Genomic DNA, 25,539 nt, shown 5'->3' with positions numbered 1-25,539 from the left:
TCACCCGGTATCCCTTCATGCCCTGACTAATCAAGAATCTATCGTCCTCTCCCTTAAATATACACAATTTCTTGGCCTCCAAAGCTGCCTGTGGAAAAGAATTCCACTGAATCACCTCTCTCTGGCTGGAGAAATTCCTCCTCACCTCTGTTCTAAAAGGACGCCACTCTATTCTGAGGCATGTCCTCTGGTCTTAGCGACCCCACCAGAGGATAGATCCTGTACAAAACCACTTTCCCACTGATCGATCTGATACCTGACCAGCTTCAGTTCCCAGTACCAGATCAAGTGCAGTCTGAATTCTTCTAGGCTTATCTACATATTTTGTCAGGAAACCTTCCTGAACACACCTAACAAACTCCACCACATCTAAACCCCTTTCTCTAGGGACATGCCAATCAATATTTGGGAAAATAAAATCTCCTACTATGACAACCTTGTTATTATGACACCTTTCCAGAATCTGTCTCACTATCTGCTCCTCGATGTCCCGGTTACTATTGGGTGGTCTATAAGAAACACCCAGTAGAGCTCTTGACCCCTTCCTGGTCTTAATTTCCACCCACAGAGACTCAGAAGACAATCCCCCCATGTCTTCCTCCTTTTCTGCTGCTGTGACACTATCTCTGATCAACAGTGTCACACACCCACCTCCTTTGCCTCCCTCCCTCCCTCCTCTGAAATATCTAAAGCCTGGCATTCGAAGTAACCATTTCTGCTCCTGAGCCATCCAAGTCTCTGAAATGGCCACAACATCAAAGCTCCAAGTACTGATCTGCACTCTAACCTCATCCACTTTGTTAATAATACTCCTTGCATTAAAATAAACACATTTCAAACCATCGGTCTGAGCATGTCCCTTCTCGATCACCTGCCTATCCTCCCTCTCGCACTGTCTCCCAGCTTTCAATATTTGTGAGCCATCCATTTCTTCATCCGTCTCTTCAGTTTGGTTCCCACTCCCCAACAATTCTAGTTTAAACTCTCCCTAGTAGCCTTTGCAAACCTCTCCGCCAGGATATTGGTCCTTTTTGTACAGGTCACACCTGCCCTAAAAGAGGTCCCAATGATCCAGAAATCTGAATCCCTGCACCCTGCTCCAATCCCTTATCCACACTCTATTCCTATACTCACTGTCACGTGACACAGGCAGTAATCCTGAGATTACTACCTTTGTGGTCCTGCTTCTCAACTGCCTTCCTAACACCCTGTAGTCTGCTTTCAGGACCCCTCCCTATTCCTGCCTATGTTGTTGGGACCAATATGTACCACAACCTCTGGCTGTTCTCCCTCCCACTTCATGAAATCATGTACACGATCAGAAACATCCTAGACCCCGGCACCTGGGAGTCAAACTACCATCTGTGTTTCTTTTCTGCATTCACAGAATTGCATGTCTGACCCCCTAACTATAGAGTCCCCTATCACTGCTGCCACCCTCTTCCTTCCCCTACCCTTCTGAGCCACAGGGCCAGACTCTGTGGCAGAGGCACTACCACTGTTGCTTCCCCTGGGTAGGCCATCTCCCCAAATAGTACTCAAACAGGAGTACTTACTGTCAAGGGATACAACCACAGTGGTGCTCTCTAGCCTCTGACTCCTTTCCTTCCCTCTTCTGACTGTTACCCACTTCTCTGTCTCCCCACCCACAGTGTGACTACATAGCATAGCTCCTATCCATCCCCTCCTCACTTTGCCTGACCTAATGAATAGCAGTCAATGAAGAGCAAATGATGACCCCAGGTTTAGACTTTGAGGTCACCAGTAGCTTCCATACCTACAGTAGAGATTCCCTGGTCAACCTTCAACGGGCTGATCCTTTATGTCAGCCTTCCTTTCTTACTGGGTGTTGTGATGGAAATAACTGGTTCTTTGAGTCTCAACAGTAGAGGCCTGGACACACAGTTTTAATAATAAGGAATTTATTATTAAAGGGGAAGTCGGGTCAACACAAGCAACTACAATACACAGGAGGGAGTATGGGTACAGGGTACCGTTACACATACAAAGAACAAGGGAAAAGCACTACAACAGCTATCCCCCTTGACCTTGGATAGCCGCAGCTCCCTAACCAGGACAAACGATAGACCTTCCCAAACATAAGTCAATGAACTTACCTCCAATGAGATGGTCTGTATGAGAGGCCGATCCAGGGACAAGTCTCACCTTTTATAGCATGGGGTTGGGCGAGATAATCCAATTAAGGTGACCAATAATTTAGGTGTGCATTGATTACTTGGGAGGGACCAAGTGTTGATTGACATGTGGTGTGTCCTCCGACCAGCCAGGTGGCAATGCACCAAGTGTTGATTGGCGTGTGGTGTGTCCTCCAACCAGCCAGGTGGCAGTGCACCAAGTGTTGATTGGCATGTGGTGTGTCCTCCGACCAGCCAGGTGGCAGTGCACCAAATGTTGATTGGCATGTGGTGTGTCCTCCGACCAGCCAGGTGGCAGTGCACCAAGTGTTGATTGGCATGTGGTGTGTCCTCCGACCAGCCAGGTGGCAGTGCACCAAGGGTTGATTGGCATGTGGTGTGTCCTCTGACCAGCCAGGTGGCAGTGCACCAAGTGTTGATTGGCGTGTGGTGTGTCCTCCAACCAGCCAGGTGGCAGTGCACCAAGTGTTGATTGGCATGTGGTGTGTCCTCTGACCAGCCAGGTGGCAGTGCACCAAGTGTTGATTGGCATGTGGTGTGTCCTCCGACCAGCCAGGTGGCAGTGCACCAAGTGTTGATTGGCATGTGGTGTGACCTCTGACCAGCCAGGTGGCAGTGCACCAAGTGTTGATTGGCATGTGGTGTGTCCTCCGACCAGCCAGGTGGCAGTGCACCAAGTGTTGATTGGCATGTGGTGTGTTCTCCGACCAGCCAGGTGGCAGTGCACCAAGTGTTGATTGGCGTGTGGTGTGTCCTCCGACCAGCCAGGTGGCAGTGCACCAAGTGTTGATTGGCGTGTGGTGTGTCCTCCGACCAGCCAGGTGGCAGTGCATTGGTCACATGGCCGGTATCTCTGGATACACTGGGCCAGCAGGAGCGGCTGGTGGAGGGGCCGTGAACGCTGGACCTGCTGAAGCCGTGGCATCGGGTGATACACTCTGAACGGGTTTTGTATCGTCAACGAGAGGCCAAAGGAGAGTGCAGCCAGAGGCAACTCATGGTTTCAGCCTCCCTACGGGAACAAGTGAGGACCCAAAGGCACGGGTACCATGTACACCAGGAGGTGAAGAGGACATTGTGGTGGGTTAGTGGGAGATGTTACTGGTCGGACACGAATCGTGATGGTGAGGAGTTCTGCTGGTCCTGTGAGAGATGCACTGTGTCTAAAGCCCTGCAACCCAAAGTAGTAACAGCAATGGGCAGTTCATTGGCATCCAGGCCATTGGACGTGGTGGCAATGGACTTCACAGTGCTTGAAGGGCAGGAGAATGTGCTGGTTTTGACAGATGCATTCTCCAAGTTTCCTGTCACTGTGCCAACACATGACCAGCGGGCTGCCACTGTAGCCGCCTGCTTGGTGAGGCCCTGGACACAGCCACATGGGGAGCCAGCTCAGATACACTCGGACCAAGGGAGGTGTTTCAAAAGTGAGCTGGAACAGACCCTGTGTAAACTCTCCTGTCTGGAGAGAACAACTCCATATCACCCGCAGGGCAATGGGTAATATGAACGATTTAAGGAGACACTTCACAACATCATTAACACTCCATATCACCCAAAGGGCAATAGGCAATGTGAACAGTTTAACCAGATTCTTTACGACATCATTCACACCCTGTCCCCTCAGAAGAAGAAGAAAGGGGTGGAGTACGTGTCTGAGATTGTCTTTTCCTATAACACCATGGAACATCAAAGCACTGGGTATTCTCCATATTTTCCGCTCTTTGGACGGAGGCCCAACGGCTGGAAAAGGCAGCAGAGTTGCGTTGTCAGTGCGCCGGGCAGCCCACACCGATGTAGAGCCGCACCCACGACAGTTAGTGTTAGTGTGGAATTGGCAACACACAGGCTGCCATAAGATTCAGGATCTCTGGCATTCCATTCCCCACTGTGTAAATACACAGTTGAACACTGGTAAGCCTGTGTATACAGTCGTACCAGTTGATTCCTTCCGGTCCCCTAGAAAACTCCACCGCCCTGAACTTTGACCATGCGGCCCTGGGTTAAGGACAAGGGGCAACCAGAGGATCTTGCTCCTGAGCGGGTTGCTACTGAGCCAGAGAGCAACAGAGAGGAGACATCCTGAGAGTATGGTGGGTCTCGAAGTTCCCTGTAGGCCAGAGGAACGTATGGCAGCTGACTATCTCTATCAGTATTTTTAAACTAAGCCTCTTTTTCTGAATAACATTCATTGTAACTACCTTGTCAGACTGCCTGCTTCAGAGATGCCCAGGACCTGCCTGTACTACTGGCTCAGTAGTAACAAAATCACAGCTACACTCCCAGGGGGCAGAATGGAGAGCTCACCCACTGAGTCTGTATGTGTAGGAGTGAAAAATGTGAAAAATCCAATCACTGTGTTAGGATCATATTACACACCCACATCCCCAATAGACACGAAGGAACAAGTGTGCAGACGGATCAGAGAAATGTCTAAAAACAACATGGTTGTTGCCTTGGGAGACTTCAAATTCCCTAATTTGGACTGGGAGCTCCTTTCTGCAAAGAGGTTTTACATGGGGAAGAATTTATTAGCTGTCTGCAAGAGGGTGTAGATAGTCCATCAAGAGGAGGGTCTGTACAGGACCTGGTGTTGGGTAATGGGTCTGGCCAGGTGGTGGGTGAGCAGGTTTAAGTGCTAGCATGGACCTTGTGGGAGAGTATTAAACTGCAGAAGGGCAAATTACAAGAGCATTCCTCAGGAGCTAGGGAGAGTTCATTGGGAATAGCTGTTTTTGGGCAAGTCCACATGTGAAATGTGGAGGGTGTTTAATGACTAACTGCACAGCGTACAGGACAGGGATGTTCTGGTAAGGAGGAAGAACAAGGATGGCAAGATAAAATACCCTTAGATGTTGAGAGAGATGGTGAATTTAGTCAGAAAAAGGAAGTATATGTCAGTTTAAGGAACTAATATCGAACAGGGCTCTTAAGAATTATGAGGAATCTGGAGGAGAATTCAAGAAAGGATTAGGAGAGCCAGGAGAGGCCATGAAAAGTCTTTGACAAGGAGGATTAAAGGGAATCCGAAGTCACTCTATACGTTGTGTACGTACTGTGTGGAGACGGGGAGACAGCTGCACGGGCAGCAGCTCACTCTCCATATCGTACTGACCTGGCACAACAGCAACAACGTAGACAGTTAGGACTCAACATCTGTGGTCAACCCTGACCAACGGAGGCCTCGTGACAAGCCCAGAGGGCAGCACGTAAGCATAGCCATTAGCACAGTGCTTTGCACTGCCGACTGCGAGAGTGAGATTCACTTCACGGCAGCAGTACGATGCAATACATGGAGAAGAAACAAATGACAGTGGGCATGTATTAATAAATCTGTATAATATGGCATGATATTGAATTTGTCTATTAAATGTTAAATTAACCCCAGCTGGTGGAGAATGTGGTTATCTGGTCTCACACTGTCCCAATAGGTTCCTCTCACTCCCTTTTCTTTCTAAATCTTTTTATTATTATTAGTAATATGGACACAATACAAATGATATATTGATAAAGAAATTACCAACATACACATTCCATTACATATGAAAAAAAACATAAACAATAGTTACAATATAAATGAGTTTACCAAGATATAAACCATACAACATATGTATGAACATGGTAAGTCTAAATATTTCATAATATATGATATAAAAAAAATAGAAAAAAGAAAGAAAAAACAATTTAAAAATATATATAATGCAAAATTAGCTAATCTACTAATCTAATAACTAATAACTAATATAGAAGAAAAAAGAAGCAAAAAAAAGAAAAAAAAGAGAAAAAAAAAGGGGGGCTGTTTATAATATCTCACAAGAATAAATATTCATCAACGCCGTCACTTCTGGTTCTCTCAACATACATAAGCTAAAAGCTGGGAAATCAAATGAACTTGGAGCAGAGTCATATTACATCATATGAAAATGTTGAATAAATGGTCTCCATAACTTTTCAAATTTAATAGAAGTCTCAAAAACACCACTTCTAATTTTTTCTAAATTTAAACATAACATAGCTTGAGAGAACTGATTAAATACAGTGGGAGGATTAATTTCCTTCCAATTCAACAATATAGATCTTCTAGCCATCAGAGTTAGAAATGCAATCATTCAACAGGCAGAAGAAGATAAATGCAGTGAGTCTAACATTGGTAAACCAAAAATTGCGGTAATAGGATGAGGTTGTAAATCAATATTCAAAACCGCAGAAATAATATCAAAAATATCTTTCCAATATTTTTCCAAAAATGAACAAGACCAAAACATATGAGTTAAAGACACAATTTCAGATTGACATCTATCACAGATAGGACTAATATAAGAGTAAAAATGAGCTAATTTATTCTTGGACATATGGGCCCTATGTACGACCTTAAATTGTATTAATGAATGTTTGGCACATATCGATGATGTATTAACTAATTGAAGAATTCTATCCCAATTCTCACTAGAAATAATAAGGTTAAGCTCTCTTTCCCAATCCTTTTTGGTCTTACAAAGGGGCTCTGAACGTATCTTCATAATTATATTATAAAGTTTTGAAATAAGCCCATTTTGAAAAGGGTCTAATTCAAATAAACTCTCCAAAATATCTGAAGGCACAAAATTTGGAAACATAGGGAGTACAGAACTTAAACAATGTCTAATCTGTAAATATCTAAAAAAATGAAATCTAGGCAAGTTATATTTGTTGGATAATTGCTCAAAAGACATAAAACAATTGTCCAAAAATAAATCAGAAAATCTTAGTAATCCCTTAGTTTTCCAAGCCGAATAAGCTTGATCTATAATGGAAGGGTGGAAAAAACAATTAGATACAATAGGACTATTTAAAACGAATTGAGTCAACCCAAAAAATCTCCGAAATTGAAACCATATACGTAAAGTATGTTTAACTATCGGGTTGTCAATTCGTTTCAGCAATTTAGAAAGAGCAAAAGGGAGAGAAGTCCCTAAAATAGAACCCAGAGCATAAGCTGATACAGATTTAATTTCTAAACTCACCCAACGAGGGCCGAAAGATCCACCCCAATCTTTCAACCAGCATAACAAGTATCTAATATTAACTGCCCAATAATAAAATCTGAAATTAGGTAATGCTAACCCGCCTTCCTTTTTTGTCTTCTGTAAATATATTTTACCTAACCTGGGATTTTTATTCTGCCATATATATGAAGAAATTTTTGAATCAACATTAGTAAAAAAAGATTTCGGAATAAAAATTGGTATCGCTTGAAAAATATATAAAATCTTAGGTAAAATAACCATCTTAATAGCATTAATCCTACCTATTAGGGATAAAGATAATGGTGACCACTTAGTAAACAAACCTTTAATCTGATCAATTAAGGGTAAAAAATTAAATCTAAATAAATCTTTATGGTTTTTTGTGATTTTGATCCCTAAATAAATAAAAGAATCATTAACTAGGTAAATTTCCATAAATTGGGACCTGTCTATTCAAAGGAAACAATTCACTTTTATTAAGATTTAACTTATACCCAGAAAACTCAGTAAATTGAGCCAATAATGATAAAACTGCTGGGATAGATTTCTCCGGGTTAGAAATGAATAGTAATAAATCATCTGCATACAAAGATAACTTATGAATGTCTGTCCCACGATTAATACCCAAAATATGCTGTGATTGTCTGATGGCAATTGCCAAAGGTTCTAAGGCAATGTTAACTAGTAATGGACTAAGAGGACACCCTTGTCTAGTGCCCCGAAATAGGCGAAAAAAGGGAGATCTTTGATTATTGGTAAACACTGAAGCTACTGGAGTGTGATAAATCAATTTAATCCATGATATGAATATCGGACTAAAATTAAACTTCTCCAACACATTAAATAAGTAAGGCCATTCAACTCTATCAAATGCTTTCTCCGCATCTAATGAAATCACGCATTCTGAAGTGTCATGTGAGGGAGTATAAACAATATTCAATAATCTCCAAATGTTAAAAAAAGAATAGTGATTTTTAATAAAACCAGTTTGATCTTCTTTCTTTTCTTTCTTTTTCAATCTTTTTATTAAATTTCATATATAAAAAAAAACAACACAAAATAATGAATAGATTACAGATTCAATAAACTTGAGATTACATTAGTAATAGGATAATAATATCCTATTAAAACATCCATCAACAAAAGGTGCATAAATCAATCAAGTCTATGTAAATATATATGAAAAACAAAAATAATCGTCGAAAAAAGAGAAAAAAAAAAATTGAAATTATATATGAGAAAAAATATATAATGAAAAAAAATACTAAACTAACACTAACATGGGCAATAATAACACTTTATAAATATATAAAGGTGTCAAGAAAAGAACTCCAGAACTCCATACCTGAACAAGTATAAGTAGAGAAAAGGATCTGAAACAAGCCAAATTAATTCATATGAAAGTGTCGAATAAATGGTCCCCAGGTTTCTTCAAATTTAATTGAAGAATCAAAGATAGTGCTTCTGATTTTTTCCAAACTCAAATAAGAAATAGTTTGGGAGAACCACTGAAATGTAGTAGGAGGATTTACTTCTTTCCAGTTTTGTAATATAGACCTTCTGGCAATTAATGTTACAAAGGCAATCATTCGTCTGATTGAAGGGGAAAGTTGATTGCCATCTTCATTTGGTATACCGAAAATTGCAGTAATAAAATGGGGTTGTAAATCGATATTCCATACTGAGGAAATGACATCAAAAATGTCCTTCCAATAGTTATGTAAAGTGGGACATGTCCAAAACATGTGAGTCAATGAAGCCACTTCTAAGTGACATCTGTCACATTGAGGATTGATATGCGAATAAAATCGGGCAAGTTTATCTTTAGACATATAAGCTCTATGTACAATTTTAAATTGTATTAAAGCATGTTTAGCACAAATAGAGGAGGAATTAACCATTTGTAAAATTTTTTCCCATTTATCTGTTGATATATTACATCGAAGTTCTTTTTCCCATTCTTGTCTAATTCTATCCGATATTTCTGGCTGTATCTTCATAATCATGTTATAAATAAAAGCTACTAATCCCTTCTGACAAGGATTAAAAGTAAAAATCAAATCTGAAAAATCCGATGGAGTTGAATTAGGAAAAGATGGAAGAATTTTATGTAAGAAATTTCTAATTTGTAAGTATCTAAAAAAATTAGATTTAGGTAATTCAAATTTGTTGGATAGTTGATCAAAGGACATCAAAGTACCTTCAAAAAAAAGATCACGAAAACATTTTATACCTTTCCTTTTCCATATACTAAAAGCTTGATCTGTCAATGAAGGTTTAAAAAAAAAATTACATAAAATAGGGCTGTCCAAAGCAAAGTTTTTCAGATTAAAGAATTTGCGAAATTGAAACCAAATTCGTAGTGTATGTTTAACAACAGGGTTAGATATCTGTTTATTGAATTTGGCTAAATCAATAGGAAGAAAAGAACCAAGAACGGAAAATATAGAATATCCCTTAACCTCACTACATTCCAAATTTACCCACTGTGGGCACACAGGTGAATCCAAATCTAGTTTCCAGTACATTAGGTTACGAATATTATTCGCCCAATAATAAAATCTAAAGTTAGGTAAAGCTAGACCACCATCTTTTTTAGACTTTTGTAATTGCCTTTTGCTTAACCTAGGATTTTTATTTTGCCAAACAAATGAGGAAATCTTTGAATCAATATTATCAAAAAAAGATTTAGGAATAAAAATTGGTAAAGCTTGGAATAAATATAAAAATTTCGGTAAAATCATCATTTTAATAGCATTAATCCGACCAACTAATGATAAAAATAAGGGAGACCATCTAGTAGTAAGTTGCTGAATTTGATGAAGCATAGGTAAAAAATTCAGTCCAAATAAATCTTTATATTTCTTGGTAATTTTTATACCTAAATAGATAAAGTTATCAGTAACAACTTTAAATGGCATCCTATCACTCAATAAAGTTTGCGCGTTTAAAGGGAATAACTCACTCTTATCTAAGTTTAACTTATAACCAGAAAAACTACCAAATTGAGCCAACAAGGATAAAATAGCAGGAATAGACCTACTAGGATTAGAAATATATAACAACAAATCATCAGCATAAAGCGATAATTTGTATAACTTCTCATTACGGGTAATACCAAAAATATTAGGAGACTCACGAATAGCAATAGCTAAAGGTTCTAATGCAATATTAAATAATAAAGGACTTAAAGGACAACCTTGTCTCGTACCACGAGATAATTGAAAAAAAGAGGATCTATAATTATTTGTAAGAACAGAAGCAACAGGTTTATAATATATTAATTTAATCCATGATATAAAATTAGGACTAAAATTAAAGTTTCTCAATGCATTAAATAAATATGTCCATTCAACTCTATCAAAGGCTTTTTCAGCATCTAATGAGATAACACATTCTGGGGTTGTAGGTGATGAAGTATAAATTATGTTAATCAATTTTCTAATATTAAAAAAGGAATATCGATTCCTAATAAAACCAGTTTGATCTTCTGAAATAATCTGTGGTAATACCTTTTCTAATCTAATGGCTAAAATTTTTGTAAGAATCTTAGAGTCTACATTTAATAATGATATAGGGCGATAAGATGCACATAAGGTAGGATCTTTATCTTTTTTAAGAATTAGAGAGATAGTAGCTTCATAAAACGATTGAGGTAATCTCTTCTTAACAAACGCATCATTAAAGATTTCACATAGCCAAGGAGAAAGCAATAAAGAAAAAGTTTTAAAAAATTCTACAATAAAACCATCAGGACCAGGAGCTTTCCCTGAATTCATTGATGAGATAGCCTCTCTTATTTCATCCATAGAAATAGGAGCATCAAACAAGCTACAATCTTCATCTATCAGTTTAGGAATATTCAAATTATTAAAAAAATTATCCATCATAAACCGGTCACCGTCAAATTCTGATTGATATAAAGATTTATAAAAATCTTGAAAAGTGTTATTGATTTCTTTATAATCAGTAGTTAAATTACCGTCTTGTTTACGAATTTTAATAATTTGTCGCTTAGTCGAAATAGCTTTTAATTGATTAGCTAACAATTTACCAGTTCGATCACTATGAATATAAAATTGAGCCCTAGTCTTAATTAATTGATTCTCAATTGAAGAAGATAATAATAAACTATGTTCCATTTGAAGCTCAACTCTCTTCTTATAAAGTTCTTTGGTAGGAGTAACGGAATAAATCTTATCAATTTCTTTAATTTTATCCACCAATAAAGCTATATCTGAATATCTTTGTTTTCTTTTACCAGCGGAATATGAAATAATTTGTCCACGAATAAAAGCCTTGAAAGAGTCCCAAAGTATTCCTTTATCAATCTCTTCATTATAGTTTGTTGAAAAAAATAAGTCAATTTGTTGTTTTATGAAGGTAATAAATTCTGGATCTTGAAGTAAAGTAGCATTAAGTCTCCATTGATCTTCTGAAATAATTTTGGGTAATACCTTCTCCAATCTGGATGCCAGTAACTTGGAAAAAATCTTGGAGTCTACATTCAATAAAGATATTGGTCTATAGGAAGCACAGTTAGAAGGGTCTTTATCTTTCTTCACTATTAGAGAAATGGAAGCTCTTTAAAAAGATTGTGGCAAATTCCCCAATCTAATGGCTTCCTCAAAAACCTTACATAACCAAGGGGAAAGAGTAGCGGAAAAAATTTTTAAAAATTCAACTGTATAACCATCTGGACCCGGTGCTTTCCCAGAATTCATTGAGGAAATAGCTCCTTTAATTTCTACATCCGTAATAGGAATATCCAATATTGAAAGATCATCAGATGATAATCTTGGAAAATTTAATTTCCCAAGAAAATCAGACATGGTATTATGATCTTGAGGAAATTCAGATTGATACAGGGAGGTATAGAAGTCTTGAAATGCCTTATTTATCTCATCATGATTAACTGTCAAATTCCCATTCTGCTGACAAATCTTAGTGATTTGACGTTTAACCAAAGCATTCTTCAATTGACTAGCTAACAGTTTACCAGATTTATCACTATGTATATAAAAATCAGATCTAGTTTTCATTAATTGATTTTCAATCGAGGATGTAAGTAATAAACTATGTTCCATTTGAATTTCAACCCTTTGTTTGTAAAGCTCCTTACTAGGAGCAATCAAATATTTCTTATCAGTCTCTTTAATTTTATCAACCAATAAAAGAGTTTCCATCTTAGTACGTTTTCTCAAACCAACAGAATAAGAAATAATCTGTCCACGTATATACGCTTTAAAAGTGTCCCAAAGTGTTCCGCAGGAGATATCATCTGTAGAATTAGTTGAAAAGAAGAAATCGATCTGCTCCTTCATAAATTTTATAAAGTCTGAGTCTTGCAATAAGGTAGAGTCAAATCGCCATTGTCTGGCATTAGAAGCTGTATCCGTAAATTTCATAGAAAGTAATAATGGAGCATGATCAGAGATAGCGATAATATCATAGTTACAACCAATTACCAATGGAATAAAACAAGAGTCCACAAAAAAATAATCAATTCTCGAATAAGAGTGATAAACATGTGAGAAAAAAAGAAAACTCTTTGGCATTAGGATGCTGAAATCTCCAAACATCAAAAACTCCATTGTCAGTCAAAGAAGAATTAATACAAGTGGCCGACTTATTAGGTAAAGTCTGAATAGATAAAGATTTATCCATCAAAGGATTTAAACAGCAATTAAAATCACCACCCATTATTAACTTATATTCACATTGGGTAAAGAGGTAAATAAGGACTTAAAAAGTCAGGACAATCCACATTTGGAGCATAAACATTAACCAAAGCAACCTTTTTATTACAAAGTAAACCCATAATTAACAAAAATCTACCATTCGGATCCGAAAAAATATCATGTTGAACAAATGGAATAGAGGAGTCAATAAAAATTGAAACTCCCACAGTCTCCTGCAGAGTCTCCCTCCACAGTAATTACCCTCATCTCTGTCCTCATTCAGCCTTTTTCTGCACTACTTCCAGCTGCAGTAACATTGTGGTTGTTACTGGACTGGTATCCAGAGAGCTGGTCCATTGATCCAGGAACATGGGATTTATGATCTCCCGGAAAATCCTGCAGCTACTTCTCGCCACTGCCCGTAAGGAGTTTGTCAATTCTGTCCGTGACCGATTGGGTTTCCTCCGGGTGTTCTGGTTTCTTCCCACAGTTACAAGAACTGAGGTTTGGTGAGTTGTGTACATGATATACTGGGAAGCACAGTGACCCAGCACATCCTCGCACTGTGATTATTCATACAAACAAAGGATTTCACTGTAGTTCTCAGTGTTTTAAGGCCATAAGACCATGGACATAGGAGCAGAATTAGGCCATTTGGCCCATCTAGTCTGCTCCACCACTCGTTCATGGTTGACCCTTTCTTCTCCTCCTCATCCGCAGTACCCGGCCTTCTCCCCATAACCTTTGATGCATGTCCAACTAAGAACCTATCAATCTCTGCCTTAAATACACCCAATGACCTGGCCTCCACATCTGCCTGTGGTAATCTTCATGATCCTGTTAGGGTGAAAGGAAAGGTTAAAGGTTTGAAAGCACCATGGTTTTCAAGGGATATTAGAAATTTGGTTCGGAAAAAGAGGGATGTCTACAATAGATATAGGCAGCATGGAGTAAAGGAATTGCTCAAGGAATATAAAGAATGTAAAAGGAATCTTAAGAAAGAGATTAGAAAAGCTAAAAGAAAATACGAGGTCGGTTTGGCAAATAAGGTGAAAGTAAATCCGAAAGGTTTCTACAGTTATATTAAAAGCAAGAGGATAGTGAGGGATAAAATTGGCCCCTTGGAGAATCAGAGTGGTCAGTTATGTGTGGAGCCGAGGGAGATGGGAGAGATTTTGAACAATTTCTTCTCTTCGGTATTCACTAAGGAGAAGGATATTAAATTGTGTAAGGTGTGGGAAACAAGTAAGGAAGTTATGGAACCTATGACAATTAAAGAGGTGGAAGTACTGGTGTTTTTAAGAAATTTAAAAGTGGATAAATCTCCGAATCCTGACAGGATATTCCCCAGGACCTTGAGGGAAGTTTGTGTAGAAATAGCAGGAGCTCTGACGGAGATCTTTAAGATGCCATTAGAAACGGGAATTGTGTCGGAGGATTGGCGTATTGCTCATGCGGTTCCATTGTTTAAAAAGGGTTCTAGAAGTAAGCCTAGCAATTATAGACCTGTCAGTTTGACATCAGTGGTGGGTAAATTAATGGAAAGTATTCTTAGAGATAGTATTAATAATTATCTGGATAGACAGGATCTGATTAGGAGTAGCCAGCATGGATTTGTGCATGGAAGGTCATATTTGACAAACCTTATTGAATTTTTGGAAGAAGTTACGAGGAATGTTGACGAGGGTAAGGCAGTGGACGTAGTCTATATGGACTTCAAGCCTTTGACAAAGTTCCACATGGAAGGTTAGTTAAGAAGGTTCAGTCGTTAGGTATTAATGCTGGAGTAATAAAATGGATTCAACAGTGGCTAGATGGGAGATGCCAGAGAGTAGTGGTGGATAATTGTTTATCGGGATGGAGGCCGGTGACTAGCGGGGTGCCTCAGGGATCTGTTTTGGGCCCAATGTTGTTTGTAATATATATAAATGATCTGGATGATGGGGTGGTAAATTGGATTAGTAAGTATGCCGATGATACTAAGGTAGGAGGTGTTGTGGATAATGAGGTGGGTTTTCAAAGCTTGCAGGGAGATTTATGCCAGTTAGAAGAATGGGCTGAATATTGGCAGATGGAGTTTAATGCTGAGAAGTGTGAGGTTCTACATTTTGGCAGGAATAATCCAAATAGAACATACAGGGTAAATGGTAGGGCATTGAGGAATGCAGAGGAACAGAGAGATCTAGGAATAACAGTGCATAGTTCCCTGAAGGTGGAGTCTCATGTAGATAGGGTGGTGAAGAAGGCTTTTGGAATGCTGGCCTTTATAAATGAAAGCATTGAGTACAGAAGTTGGGATGTAATGTTAAAATTGTGCAAGGCATTGGTAAGGCCAAATTTGGAATATTGCATGAATTTCTGGTCACCGAATTATAGGAAAGATATAAATTAGAGAGTGCAGAGACGATTTACTAGGATGTTACCTGGGTTTCAGCACTTAAGTTACAGAGAAAGGTTGAACAAGTTAGGTCTCTATTCATTGGAGCATAGAAGGTTGAGGGGGGATTTGATCAAGGTATTTAAAATTTTGAGAGGAATAGATAGGCTGTTTCCATTGAGAGTAGGGGAGATTCAAATGAAAGGACATGATTTGAGAGTTAGGGGGCAGAAATTTAAGGGAAACACAAGAGGGTATTTCTTTACTCAGAGAGTGATAGCTGTGTGGAATGAGCTTCCTGTAGAAGTAGTAGAGGCCAGTTCAGTTGTGTCATTTAAGGTAAAATTGGATAGGTATATGGACAGGAAAGGAGTGGAGGGTTATGGGCTGAGTGCGGGTAGGTGGGACTAGGTGAGATTAAGAGTTCGGCACGGACTAGGAGGGCCAAGATGGCCTGTTTCTGTGCTGTGATTGTTATATGGTTATATGGTTATGTTATATGGTAATAAATTCCACCAATTTACCACCCTCTGATTAAAGAAATTTCTCCGTATCTCTGTTTTAAATGGATGCCCTTCTATCCTGAGGCTTTGCCCTCTTCTTGGCTTACCCACTATGGGAAATATACTTTCCTCATCTACTCTGTCTAGGCCTTTCAGGTTTCAAGTGAGATCCCCCCCCCCCCCGCCTCATCCTTCTAAATTCCAGTGAGTACAGATCCAGAGCTATTAAACATTCCTCATATGATACCTTTCATTTCGGAATCAGCCTTGTGAACCTCCTCTGGACCCTCTCCTAAGCCAGCACATCTTCTCTCAGATGAGGAATCCAAAACTGTACACAATACTCAAGGTGAGGCCTCACCAGTGCCCTATAAAGCCTCAGCATCACATCCTTGCTCTTGTATTCTAGACCTCTTGAAATGAATGCTGACATGGCAATTGCCTTCCTCACCACCGATTCTTCCTGCAAGTTAACTTCTAGGGTGTTGTGCACAATGACTCCCAAATCCCTCTGCATCTCAGATTTTTGGATTTTCTCTCTGTTTAGAAAATAGTCTGCACATTTATTTCTACTATCAAAGTGCATGACCATGCATTTTCTAAAACTGTATTTCATTTGCCACTTTCTTGCTCATTCTCCTAATCTGTCTGCATCCTACCTGTTCCGTCAACACTACCTGCCCCTGCACCATTCTTCACATCATCTGCAAATTTGGCAACAAAGTCTTCTATTCCAACATCTAAATCATTTATATACAGCACAAAAAGAAGCGGTTCCAGCACTGACCCTTGTGGAACACCAACAGTCACTGGCCACCAACCAAAAAAGGATCGTTTTATTCTCAATCGCTCCTCCTACCAATCAGCCAATGCTCTAACCATGTTAGTCACTTTCCAGCAATACCATGGGCAGCCTCATGTGTGACACCTTGTCAAAGGCCATCTGAAATGCCAGGCACACAACATCAACCAATTCTTCTTCCCTATCCTACTTGTTATTTCTTCAACAGATTTGTCTGGCAAGATTTTCCCTTGAGGAAACCATGCTAACTGCAGGATATTTTATCACGTGCCTCCAAGTACCCTGAGACCACATTTTTAATAATTGACTCCAACATCTTCTGAACCACTGAGGTCAGACTAACTGGCCTATAATTTCCTTTCTTCTGCCTATCTCCCTCTTTGAAGAGTGGAATTGTTTCTTGAAATCATTTCTAATGCCTTCACAATCTCTCCAGCCACCTCCTCTAGAACCCTGGGTCTAGACCATCTGGTCCAGGTAACTTATCTACCTTCAGACCTTTCAGTTTCCTCAAGAACTTTCTCCCTGGTAAAGGTAACTTCACACACTTCGTGCCCCTTGACATCTGACTCTTCCACCATACAGCTAGTGTCTTCCACAATGGAGAATGATGCAAAATTCTTATTCAGTTCACCTGCTGTATCCCCTTTATCCATCCTGCTGGTAATCTCTTCAAAGAATTCCAACAGGTTCGTCAGGCAAGATTTTCCCTTAAGGAAACCAAGCTGACATGCTACTATCTTGTCCTGTGTCACCAAGTACTCCATAACCTCATCCTCATTAACTGACTCCAATATCTTCCCAACCACTGAGGTCAGGCTAACTGGTCTATAATTCCCTTTCTGCTGCCTTCCTCCTTTCTTAAAGAGTTGGGTTTAAATGTAAAAGCTGGTATAAGAGTTGGTAACCATACAAACATTGGACTGTTGGAAAACCCCACTGATAGACATTGATAGATCATTGAGTCACAAAACAGCATCCTGGAAACAGGGTCGTTGGGCCAACCAATTAAAATTGCTGAGCCCATGGAGCTCTACCCATCCACACCCCTACTGTCCGTGAAGATATCCAAACTTCTCTTAAATGTTAAAATTCAGCTCCCATACAATGCTTGTGCGCATTCCACACTCTCACAACCCTCTGAGTGAAGAAGGTTACCCTCATGTTCCCCTTAAACTTTTCACCTTTCAGCCTTAACCCATGACCTCCAATTGTAATTCCACTCAACCTCAGTGAAAAAGCCTGCTTGCATTTACCCTATTTACACCGCTTATAACTGTATACATCTGTCAAATCTCCTCTCAGTCTTCCACGTTCTAAAGAATACAGTCCAAACCCATCCAGTCTTTCCTTGTAACTCAGGACCTCCAGACCTGGCAACAGACTTGTAAATTTTCTCTGTACTCCTTCAAACTCATTTACATCTTTCCTGTAGATGGCTGACCAAAACTGCACACAATATTACAAATTAGGCCTCACAACATCCTGTACAACTTCAATATAACATCCCATCTCTTCTACTTAATAACTGATTTATTGATCCTGGATGAACAGGGTCAAAATAAGCTGCAGAAAGTTGTAATGTCAGCAATCTCCATCATGTTCACTAGCCTCCCCAGCATCCAGGATATCTTCAAGGAGCGATGCCTCAAAAAGTTGGTGTCCATTATTAAGAGCCCCCATCACCCAGGACGTGCCGTCTTCTCATTGCTACCAGGAGGCTGAAGGCACCGACTCAATTCTTCAAGAACAGATTCTTCCCCTCTGTCTTCAGATTTCTGAATGGACATGGAACCCATAAACACTACCTCACTACTTTTGACTCTTCTCACACTACTTATTTAACTACAAATCACAACTTTTATTATTATGGCTTGCCATGTACTGCTGCCACATAACAACAGGTTTCCCAACCTAAGCCAGTGATACTAAACCTGATTCTGATCCTGCTGCTTTGTCCTATTGGTCTGTTGAGGCTTTCTGTGGGTCAGTGTGTCTAGGGGTCCCACCATTGTCGGGGCAAAAATGCATCCTCCCGCCCAGTTTCAGTGGGATGATGGACCAGCAGCGCCCTCTGGTGGTTGTGGTGCTACATGACAAACACCTCCCTTCACCACAGCCACACACAAAGTGCTGCAGGAGCTCAGCTGGTCCGGCAGCATCGGGGAGGGGAATGGACAGACGACATTTCAGGTCGAGATCTTTCCTCACAGAGCAGATTGGTTTCAATATATGGGCAATTCACGGTGTGAGAACAGACAATACAATATTAATGAAGAGTCTGAATGGGAGAATGGAACATAAAACATAGTACAGGAACAGGCTCTTCGGCCCTTAATGTTGTGCTGAACCAAATAAATTAGTAATCAAATAGCCAACTAAACAAATCCCCCGACCTACACAACGTTCACAAACATGGTTTGAGAGGAAGATGCAACGAGAAGATTCTAAAAGTACTTTGAATATGGAACCGTGCAATGTATGGAACTATGATAAACTGGTTGTATCTCACTGTGTCATGGGCGATATCTGCAGTCTGAAGTGTCAGGACCATAAGACCATAAGCCATAGGACAGAATTAGGCCATTTGGCCCATTGAGTCTGCTCTGCCATTCAGTCATAGCTGATCCTTTTTTCACCTCCTCAGTCTCACTCCCCAGCCTTCTCCTCATAAACTTTGATGCCACATAACAAGATCTGATCAAGTTAAATGCATACAATGACCTGCCCTCCAGAGCTGCCTATGGTAATAAGTTCCACAAATTTACCTCCCTGTGGCTAAAGAAATTTCTCTGCAACTCTGTTTTAAATATATGCCCCTCTATCTGAGGCTGGACCCTCTTATTCTAGAGGTGGTTGTTTAACTTGCAGTTGGAGTCAGTGGTGAAGAAGGCAAATGCAATGTTAATATGCACGTAGTGTTCTTGCACAGGTGTAAAAACTCTGAACTAAACACACAGTATAAACCGGAGTCAATGAGGCGCGATCCCAGTAAGATGAACCGTTTACTGTTCACTCTTCCACATTAACGTATGGTGAAAACTGTTGATAAAATACAAAATATATACAGTATTTGTTTCCTTCTTCGCATCACAATTACATCATAAATACTTGGAAAAATAAAACTACAACAAACTATGTTACATTAAAATACGACATACAGTCAGAATCTACCTATGCCATCAACTGCTTTAAATACTTCAACACAAACTATCGGCAACTCTTTAAATAACAAAGAACATAAACTTTATCAACCGTCATTACTTTTAACAGAATCAGTGTTAACATTTTTACTTCAATATATCGATTATCTTATGAACTTACAGCATTGCTTCTATGATGTTTCTAGTGCGTGGAAAGAAACTTTTCTCGCGCTGATCCTGCACATGTGAGCCCCCTCCTTCCCATTTCTCCAAACTGGTCTTTTCTCGCAAGTCGCAGCGAAACCGGGTGTGACATTATCGCATGCCGTGATACATCACAGACAATGAATTTACTTTCAACAACCTTAACCTTAACTGGAAAGTAATTACAAACAAATTACTAAAGCGAAAATATAATAAACTAAACAAATGCCTTAAGGGCAACACAATGCATTTCAAGTGATCTAGAACACAAGAGCAGGGTGGTGATGCTGAGGCTTTATAAGACGCTGGTGAAGCCTCACCTTGAGTATTGTGAACAGTTTTGGGTCCCTCATCTCTGAAAAGATGTGCTAATCTTGGCAGGGGTTCAGGCAAGGTTCACAAAGATAATTCCGGGAATGAAAGGGTTATCGTACGAGGAACGGTGATGGCTCTGGGTCTGTACTCGCTGGACTTTAGAAGGATGAGCAGCGAATCTCATTGAAATCTTTCGGATGTTAAAAGGCATAGACAGAGTAGATGTGGAAAGGCTACTTCCCATGGTGGGAACCCAGGTGGGCAACCACTTTAATTCTAATCACTACTTCATTCTAACTTGAATGCCACAGCTCTAGCCTTCAGCAGAGGATGTACCTCCTGGTTCAACCACAGCTTTTAGTTTGGGAATGTACAGTAAGTCTTTGTAGGCACACACTCATCACACAGGTTTTAATGAAGTCGGTAACATCTACAGCATACTCATCCAGGTTTGAAGATGAATCCCTGAATACAATCCAGTCCACCGATTCAAAGCTGTCCTGTAGGTGCTCCTGTGCTTCCCTTGTCCAAACCTTTTTAGTCCTCACGACAGGCTTCAGTCTCTGCCTATACTCAGGGGGTAGAAGTACAGCCAAGTGATCAGGCTTCCTGAAGTGAGGGCATGGGGAATAGTACGGTAGGCATTCTTCATGTTGGTGTGGCAATGGTCCAGCGCGTTGTTTCCTTTGGTATTGCAAGTGATCTGTTGATGGTAGTTGCTTAGTGATTTTTCCAGACAGGCCTGGTAAACATCTCCCAAAACAATGGTGAAGGCATTAGGGTGTGCCGTTTCGTGCATGTTGATCTCATTGCTCAGATCATCTAAAGCCTGATTAACATTGGCCTGAGGTGGGATTTCACAGCCATAGGTACAAACAAAGTTGTTCTTCTCAATGCTGAATCTCTGAGTAGTTAAAGAGAAAGTAATCAGATTGTTGAAAGATCAGAGAATTGAGAGCTGTGGATAAAAGGGGAGATAAGGTCTGGGGCAGACCATCCGTGGTCATACTGAGGAGTGGGACAGTCTGAGGGGCTGAATGTCTCAAACTGTGCGAGACTGTAGGTAGATCTAGTCTCTGTATCTAGCTGGAAGTTTGACTGGTCTCCCAGACCTTGTGCGATAGAACTGTGACTGTGCTGCTTATCCTTCAGAGTCAGTCTCTCGAGTAATCTCTGTGTATGCATTTCCACCACGGTCTGTCTGCACCGAACTTTCACCATTATTGTGTCGTGGGGTTTCGTCACGCCCCTCACTCTTGGTGTCGTTTGTTTCCATGACTGTATCCGTGGAAATGTCCTGTGTATCTGTACGTGGAAACACCCTCTCACCTGTCTTCAGCAGATGCTTCCTGTTCCCCCGTAGACTCTTCCATCCGGCGTGCAAACTATGAAGGATCTTGGTTGCTGATGCCTGTTCACAACCACAGCCGGCTGCCAAGTGTCTCCTCTCTGTATTCTGACATTTTCACCTATATGCAGATCTGGTAACTGTCTTGTATGTCTATCATAGTAGCTCTTTTGCTTTATTTGCTTGTACTTTAGCTTGTCATGTACTTGAGCATTACTTTCAGGAGTCAGTAGAGTTGTGGATGTTGGCACCTTGGACTTCAGACGACGTCCCATCAACAGCTGTGCAGGAGAGAACCCCACACCCTCAATCGGTGTGTTGCGGTATTCAAGCAGAGCAATGTACGGGTCACTGTTGCTGCTGTGTGACTTCTTGAGCATGTTCTTCACAGTTTGTACAGTTCTCTCTGCTTGTCCATTAGACTGAGCGTGCCCAGGACTGGAAGTAACATGTTGAAATTCCCAGCTTTCTGAAAACTCTCTAAACTCACCGCTGGCATACTGTGGACCATTGTCACTGACGACAATATCTGGAATACCATGTCTTGCAAATGTCGACATCATTGCGGTAATGAAACCTTGACTGGACGTGTCACTTAACTTGGTGATTTCCAGATATTTTGAATAGTAGTCCACACAAAGCAGATATTCTGCACCATTGTAGTGAAAGAGATCTGTGCCAAGCTTCTCCCATGGTCTTCCTGGTAGTGGACGGGGAAGCAAAGGCTCTCTTGGATTGCTGTTATTATTTTCATTAGCGTGTGACTCGGACACCGCAGTATTAAACACACACGTTTATTCACCAGACTTCCACTTCACAAAACCCGTGTTCTGACATCATACGCACTCTGATCTATGAATACTCACATAATACATTACATACCTGTGACACCTGAATACACACCCCTGCTGTTGGAGGTTTAATTAACATTCTGCCCCATTTCTCATTTTTCAACAGTAACTCCATTTCTGATAGACATGTGGGTCTCAGACACTCTGCAGACTCCGGGAATGCCTGACATTTGGTCAGGTACACACCACAGTGACACGTAGGGTGCAGACACTCTGCAGAATCCGGGAATGCCTGACATTTGATCAGGTACACACCACAGTGACACGTAGGGTGCAGACACTCTGCAGACTCCGGGAATGCCTGTCTCCCTCACCGTGGGATCCCTGAGAGCCACTGCATTCCTGTGTCCTTGAACCAGAATCTTGGTGTGAACTACAGTCGCTCCTCTACAGCCATGTCCTGGCTTGAGAGAGATGTTCCAAATCCTGGTCTTTCAGAGAGACAAACATCACCTCCCGACATTCCCACCCAGCATGGAACCTCAGGCAATGGATCTCAGCTGAAATCCCCCATCGCTTCCTGGCAGGCTGAGCATTCGGACACAAGCACAGGATCACAAATTCTCTCGGAACGTTTAAACAAATCTTGGAATTTTATTAACATAAGAGACAAAATGAACAGTAGAACTTACAAAGTCTTGGATAACTCAGCCACAACTTCACTCAGCAAGGATCAGAACAACAAAGCCAATGAGAGGTTAGCATCGTCCCTTTAAATACACTCTAGGGCATGGAAGACTGTGTGCTCAGAGGAATAACAAGTTTTTAAGTGACTATTCGAATAAGAGACAAAAGTCCAAGCATATGTAATTGGACACCTGCGGAGTCTCGGAGAATTAACTGGAAATATTCAATCACAATTGCAACGTCAATGTTAAGCAGAGAAAACCTAAAATTAACCCATAAAAATCCAAAATGCAATGCAGATAATTATAATGAATAAACGCAGAACATGAAAACACAACTGCAAAAACACTCAGAGCTCTCATAATACTCTACCGATGACCTGGGGCCGAGACAGATTCTGTGTCTGTTTCAGATCGCTTTTGAAGAATTTGCTGCCTCCAGCTGCCCTCTCCTGATCTTCCGCACTTGCCCTCACAGGTTAAGCTGCAACCTTGTTAGAAGTTTCCAATTTTTACTGTACAGCTGTTGAATGGTTTAAGCAGTCAATTTAATATAATCAAGCAGAGAAAATGAAATTGAGGGATTTTATGCAATTATTCCACAGTCTCTAAAGATTTCATTATTTTTAAATTCTCATCTTACATCAGAAAGCCACAATCAAGCAGATACTCCAACTTCTCCTCCTCTCGTCAGTAGGTGTTGTGTGAGCCAATCAGCAGCAATCTTCCCTGTGATGTCACTTGTCCTGAACACTTTATGAATGGGAGTGTTGTGGAGACGGGTTAGGAGTGGAATGGGCAATTGGAGTGCAGATCCAGAGATGGGTGGGCTGGTGGGAGGGGGGGGGGGTGAGTCCAACCAACAGCAATGAATAGCCCACCTTGGGAGACCACCACAGCCTGGGACCAGGAGGTTAATAAAGCACAGCCTCATGGTCAGGAGGTGTGCAAGTATCACGGGTTGTCGTCCTCACACCAGTCTTATGTCTGATGAACCACATGAAAGGAGAACCATACTGTGGTTTACAAAGCAAGGACCATCCACTGTCGGGGTGTGGTCCACACACCCACTGGCCTTTGTGTGACCACATCAGCCTGACAAAAGATTGGACAAATTTGTGTTATTCCCCCTAGAGTGTTGGAGTATATCAGTTTGTGTATCCATTCGTGTAATGCTTTACATTGTCACTGTAAGATAGGGATTCAATCCTGCTGCTGTCTGTAAGGAGTTTGTACGTTCTACCCGTGTCCGTGTGGGTCTCCCCGAGTGTTCCGGTTCAGTGTCACTGTAAGATCGGGATTCAATCCTGCTGCTGTCTGTAAGGAGTTTGTACGTTCTACCCGTGTCCTTGTGGGTCTCCCCGAGTGTTCCGGTTCAGTGTCACTGTAAGATCGGGATTCAATCCTGCTGCTGTCTGTAAGGAGTTTGTACGTTCTACCCGTGTCCGTGTGGGTCTCCCCGAGTGTTCCGGTTCAGTGTCACTGTAAGATCGGGATTCAATCCTGCTGCTGTCTGTAAGGAGTTTGTACGTTCTACCCGTGTCCGTGTGGGTCTCCCCGAGTGTTCCGGTTCAGTGTCACTGTAAGATCGGGATTCAATCCTGCTGCTGTCTGTAAGGAGTTTGTACGTTCTACCCGTGTCCGTGTGGGTCTCCCCGAGTGTTCCGGTTCAGTGTCACTGTAAGATCGGGATTCAATCCTGCTGCTGTCTGTAAGGAGTTTGTACGTTCTACCCGTGTCCGTGTGGGTCTCCCCGAGTGTTCCGGTTCAGTGTCACTGTAAGATCGGGATTCAATCCTGCTGCTGTCTGTAAGGAGTTTGTACGTTCTACCCGTGTCCGTGTGGGTCTCCCCGAGTGTTCCGGTTCAGTGTCACTGTAAGATCGGGATTCAATCCTGCTGCTGTCTGTAAGGAGTTTGTACGTTCTACCCGTGTCCGTGTGGGTCTCCCCGAGTGTTCTGGTTTCCTCCCACATCCCGAAAAGGATGTATGGGTTAGTGTTAGAAAACTATTGGCATGCTAACATTTGTGTGGTGACACTTCGGTCTGCTCAGCATAATCCTTGCCGACTTGTTCTCACACAACAGACACATCTCACACGCCTGTTGTGATGTATCTGATGACCGGCACAACCTATTATTCTTGTTTTAAAATGCGTTTGTTGGATTATGGTGGGAAGTTCATGTGTGTTGGTGGGTCACCCTGACTGTAACCGGGGTCTGTGATAATCACTTCCCCAGTCTCTGTGACTGAGTGGCTTCTCACTGAGTGATGGCGTGCTTGTCACAATAAAAACCAGCATTTGAGATAAACGAGCTCTTCTCATCTGTCATCGTGGACAGAATACTCGTCACAATATGTATTAATTAGGTCTACCCTCGTTCTTCTAAAACCAGACCCAGAGCCATGAAACACACTTCATGTGACAAGTGGTTTAAACCTGGAATGATTTCCGTGAACCTCCTTTGAAACTTTCCAATGTCAGCACACCCTTTCTTCAATAAGGGCCCAAAATTGCTCAGAATAC

At 41.0% G+C, this 25,539-nt stretch overlaps 2 protein-coding genes across 4 annotated transcripts in view; one reads left to right on the top strand and one right to left on the bottom strand.

The window, feature by feature from the left end:
• LOC132402573 (uncharacterized) overlaps nt 1-25,539 on the top strand; it is a 155,551-nt gene that overhangs the window by 95,450 nt on the left and 34,562 nt on the right. The window lies entirely within an intron of this gene.
• Nucleotides 3,255-25,539, bottom strand: part of LOC132403308 (uncharacterized) — a 57,819-nt gene continuing 35,534 nt past the window's right edge. Inside the window, exons 8-9 of the mRNA XM_059986760.1 lie at nt 5,213-5,271; nt 3,255-3,521 (exon numbers count right to left, since the gene is read on the bottom strand). Coding sequence (XP_059842743.1) covers nt 3,255-3,521; nt 5,213-5,271 — 326 coding nt within the window. The remainder of the gene's footprint in view (nt 3,522-5,212; nt 5,272-25,539) is intronic.

Source organism: Hypanus sabinus, chromosome 12, assembly GCF_030144855.1.
Source record: "Hypanus sabinus isolate sHypSab1 chromosome 12, sHypSab1.hap1, whole genome shotgun sequence".
Classification (NCBI taxonomy): Eukaryota; Metazoa; Chordata; class Chondrichthyes; order Myliobatiformes; family Dasyatidae; genus Hypanus; species Hypanus sabinus.
Note: the sequence above shows the minus strand (reverse complement) of the source record. Positions and strands in the feature narration are given on the sequence as shown.